The following is a 3,952-nucleotide window of genomic DNA, read 5'->3' on the forward strand; positions in this document are numbered from 1 at the left end:
CGCGCCTGCTCCTTCCAGACGGCGGGGTCGGCGTGTCGGTCGATGGCCTTGCTCCGGAAGACCTGCGAGAGGAGGGGTTGAATGAGGTGGAGGAGGGGGAGGGGGAGGTTGAAGACGGGACTCCCTCCGTCGGGCACGTGGTAGGCGGAGGCAAGGAGGACGAGGCCCAGGAGGGAGGGAGAGGAGGGGGACGAGGAAGGAGGCGAGGCGGGGGAGGTGGTGCTGCTGCTGATGGCGAGGCTTGCTGCCAAGGAGGAGGAAGAAGGCGGGCGGTGCCCGTCGAGGAGGGGGGGCGGTTCAAGGGGGAGGGGCGCGGGCAGGCGGCGTCCACTGTCGTCTTGCGGGAAGGGGTGGATACGATTCGCATGGGGTGAAAGGGAAGCGATTTCTGGCTTTTGAGCTTCTTGAGAAGGTGGAGTTGGGGTGTTTCCGTCCTGGGCCTCGCGCTTCTGCCCTTGCAACTCTCTTTCCACGACAGCCGCCAACCGCATCGCCTGCGAAGAGCCAAACGAGTGCCCCACCAGGACGTTCCTCCTGCCTTTAAAGCGCTGGTACACCTCCAGCAAGTCCTCAAAATGCGCCTCTGTGCTGTACGCACTGGGAGGTACATTCTCGGGCTTGGGGCCGTCCCCGCAACCGTAGGCGTCGTAGCAGACAACGCGACAATGCCGTCGGAGGGAGGGCAGGATTCGGGAAAATTGACGCCACGTGGCCATGGCTGGGAAACCCCATGATGGAGGACGCGAGGGAGGGAGGGGAGGAGGGCAAGAAGGAGGGGTGAGGGGGGTAAGGTAAGGAGGGAAGAGTCACACGACAGGGTGCACCCCATGTTGTTCCTTTTCGAGAAAGGGAAGACTACTGGAGAGGTGGCAGGGAAAAACATGGAGTACAAGGGATTGCCCGGGCGCAGAACGCAGGGTTCGACACCGACCTCCGTGGATAAGGAAGATCGTGACCGCGTCCTCCGTCCCTTCCCCAGCTGTATCCCCCTGCGTTTCATCGCCGGCCATGTCCTCGTTTCCACGTGGGGGCGACAACGGCTGTTGATGCGGGCGCTGGGCATTCCGGTGACGTCGATGGTGGGGACGACACGGTATCTCCAGCAGGCTCACCGCGCGTGGAGACACCGCCCCCGAACATCCGGACCGGGGCCTCAGCGTCACCAACTGCACTGGAGGAAGGGTTTCTTCCTCATGGGGTCGACCCCAGAGTCGCTGCGGGCACGTCTCGTCTTCCATCGCAGCATCTGGAAGGATTCCAAGGAGGTAAATAAGGAATAAGGGGAATGAGGAGGAAGTGGAGCAAGCTATGCGTTCAGAAACGCACTGCTCAACAGTGAGGCCAGGCGTGAGGCAAAACCCTGCTGTGTCGCACATTTCCAATGTTTGATATAAGTGTGCACGAACTGAGGAGGTTATCTTAATTTTTTTTGAAACAACAGTTTATCTTAATTTTTTTGGAAACAGATACGCATGCAATTAATGATTGACGCGGAGGTAGCCCGGAATGAGGAATAATATGCCTCACAGATGCATAATAGAAGCCTTGCCAAACCGGCATCTGTTCGTGAGAATCGTGAGAATCTTAGCACGAACAAAACACGACTGACATTCCTGAAACATGCGCGTTCCACCAGCTCAGATAAAATAAAAGGGTGCTTACACAAATTCTGTTGCAAAGACTTATTTCAGTGCCACAGCCTCCTGCCATATGCGTGACGTCTCGTCTTCGTCCCGCTTTAAATCGCGCTCGCTGATCTGGGTACGAATAAAATGCCGTGGGAACAGATCGGGCGTTCCTGGGAGGAAAGAGACGGCGAGCGTGGGTTTTGTTTTGAGGTTTTTCCCGGGCATGTGAGAGGCTTTCCTCCGCTGTCAGCGACGGAGCCTCCGGCTGGCTCTCCTTGCCTCTTTGAGGTTGCTGATATTCTCATCTTTTCCCCGTGCACACAATATAGAGACTCCATACCGCCCAGTCAACATGCAAGTCCTCCCGTGTGTCTTCACGTTAGTATGTGCGGTGCCCGCTTTCGCTTTTATGCCCCCCACCGTCTCTCACCCGCGAGGTACGTGAAGATCATGCGAGCAGCAGCTTTCTCACCCTGTCCAAACCCGCTGGTCTATGGCAACCCATCTTATCGTTGGATGTTTTCACCAATGGCAATCATACACGCACGGATAGGCATTACTATGAGCGCAGAGATGGGACAGGACCGCCGAGATGTTGTCAAGAGTACCTTTGGTGAGTTACTGCATGACACATCCTCGCACACACCCTCGCCCTCTGCGTCCGTCTTCCACACGCTTATTCCACGTGGCCCCCCGTGTGTCCGATCGTTTGGTGCTTGGTGCATGTAGTGCGTTTATCTGCATACATTCTCTTTCGACATCGGATCTCTCAAATATCTGCGACTCTCAACCCTCGATCCTGGTCGTTTCCCTGCCTTCACCTACCCCTTGCTCCGTGCGCAGGCTTCGCGAGCGTGCTGGGTGTCTTGGCATCCCTTTCGCCCTCCTTTCCCGCACAAGCCGGGTATTTGAACAGCGATAAACTTCCGGAAGTGATCAAGCCCTCGGACGCCGAGGTGGACCAGGACATTTTGAAGTCCTCCGAGGTCCAAAATGAGTTGAAGGCCATCCGAAACTATAAGGAAGGGGTATCAAGTTTGAGGTCTGAATTAGCCGGGAACGCACAAGTGGATTTGTACTCTCGCGTACGCAAGGTAGGTGGCATTGGAATTATGGCACGCGCATCACTGTTCCTCTAGATCTTTCCATTTGATATCCTCCCTTTCTTTCCTCCCTCCCGGCGCCGGGTCCCCTATCCTCGTGTTGCCCAGGACTTGGACGTCTCCTCCCTCCGCGACTCGCTCAACAAAGTGAACACGGTCTTCTCCGAAGACACTCAGCGAGGCACGGACCGGATCGTCCGCATCATCTTGCAAGGTAGGCCATCCCCCCACCCAAGGCCATCAGGGAGAGGACGGGATCCAAGGACTCAAAGCGAGGAGGGAAAGCGCACCGCGGTGTTGCCATGCTCCTGTCAAAGGCTCTGGACACTCACTCAACTCAAGTATAACTCAAGCATAGATCGCGCCGTTCGATTCCCGTGCATGGTGTGGGTCCGGGCTCTCACCCTTCTCCTCCCCACCCTCTTCCCTTCCTTTGACCACACTCCCTTTCGCGCCATAAATTAGACGTAAACGAGCTAGAGGCGGCGACGCGGCAGCGACCCGGGACCCAACGTTCGGACACCAAGCTGAAACTGATCACCAAAAAGCTGAAGAAGCTCGATGCGGCCTTCGCTGAATTGTTGACGTACTTTTAAGGTGGCGGCCCGGGACTCAGGACCCACGTCGGAGGCTCTTCCAGGGTCGAGCCATGCCGTTTACGAGGAAACGACGTCGTCCGCGCGGTGGAAGCAGGGAGCAAGCAGGGCGGGGAAGAAAGCGGAGGGGCGTCACGAGGAACAACACGTGCTTGTGGGACGGTCCCACATCGAAAGTGGTCGAAGGGGGGGGGTTAGGGTCCGAGGGCAATGCTGGCACGCTTGGGTACGAAAAAACGACCTTTTCGGGCGCGGAAGCAGACAAGGTGCGAATGCCGCGTGCGCGTGCAGAGGGGGGGCGATGTCCTGTAGGAACCTTGTGGAATGAGAGGAAGGACCGGGGGCCCAGCAATGACCCAACCGGCGAGAAAGCAAACCAAGCTATCGTCAGAAGCGTCCCGTCACTATTCCGTCGTTTTCCGTTTCTTTTTGCGTGAGTTTCAAACTCCCCCTCGCCCTCCAGACGCGCGGAGCCTCCTCCCCCCCGCCCTTCGCACTCCATTCCATGGCCGAACCGGCATCGCGCTCTGCGCATCCCATCACCCCTTCCCCGCTTACCCCAACATGTCCTTGTCTCCTCTATTTCTCTTCTCCCCCCCCCCACACTTACATGGACCCTACTCAC

At 57.5% G+C, this 3,952-nt stretch overlaps 2 protein-coding genes across 2 annotated transcripts; one reads left to right on the forward strand and one right to left on the reverse strand.

Moving 5' to 3' along the window:
• Positions 1-194: 194 nt before the first annotated feature.
• Positions 195-1,710, reverse strand: NGA_0387000 (alpha beta domain protein; the record flags this gene model as incomplete). Its single annotated transcript, XM_005854905.1, has 3 exons — positions 195-718; positions 932-1,246; positions 1,683-1,710. Coding segments are annotated over 3 exons (867 nt in total), but the record flags the coding sequence as incomplete, so codon positions are not given.
• A 291-nt stretch (positions 1,711-2,001) lies between these two features.
• On the forward strand, positions 2,002-3,720 carry NGA_0386800 (uncharacterized protein). The gene is made up of 5 exons (XM_005854903.1): positions 2,002-2,065; positions 2,182-2,241; positions 2,472-2,722; positions 2,840-2,945; positions 3,197-3,720. Exons 1-5 carry the CDS (start codon positions 2,038-2,040, stop codon positions 3,325-3,327), a joined length of 576 nt encoding a protein of 191 aa, XP_005854965.1. The 5' UTR covers positions 2,002-2,037; the 3' UTR covers positions 3,328-3,720.
• Positions 3,721-3,952: the final 232 nt, after the last annotated feature.

This window comes from Nannochloropsis gaditana, assembly GCF_000240725.1.
Source record: "Nannochloropsis gaditana CCMP526 unplaced genomic scaffold scaffold352, whole genome shotgun sequence".
Lineage (NCBI taxonomy): Eukaryota > Eustigmatophyceae > Eustigmatales > Monodopsidaceae > Microchloropsis > Microchloropsis gaditana.

Excerpts from the sequence above, each read along its gene's own strand:
- NGA_0386800 (XM_005854903.1), top strand. The coding sequence starts at position 2,038 with ATGCCCCCCACCGTCTCTCACCCGCGAG. Across the intron at positions 2,242-2,471 it reads TGTTGTCAAGAGTACCTTTG|GCTTCGCGAGCGTGCTGGGT; the intron begins GTGAGTTACTGC and ends CTCCGTGCGCAG. Across the intron at positions 2,723-2,839 it reads TGTACTCTCGCGTACGCAAG|GACTTGGACGTCTCCTCCCT; the intron begins GTAGGTGGCATT and ends CGTGTTGCCCAG.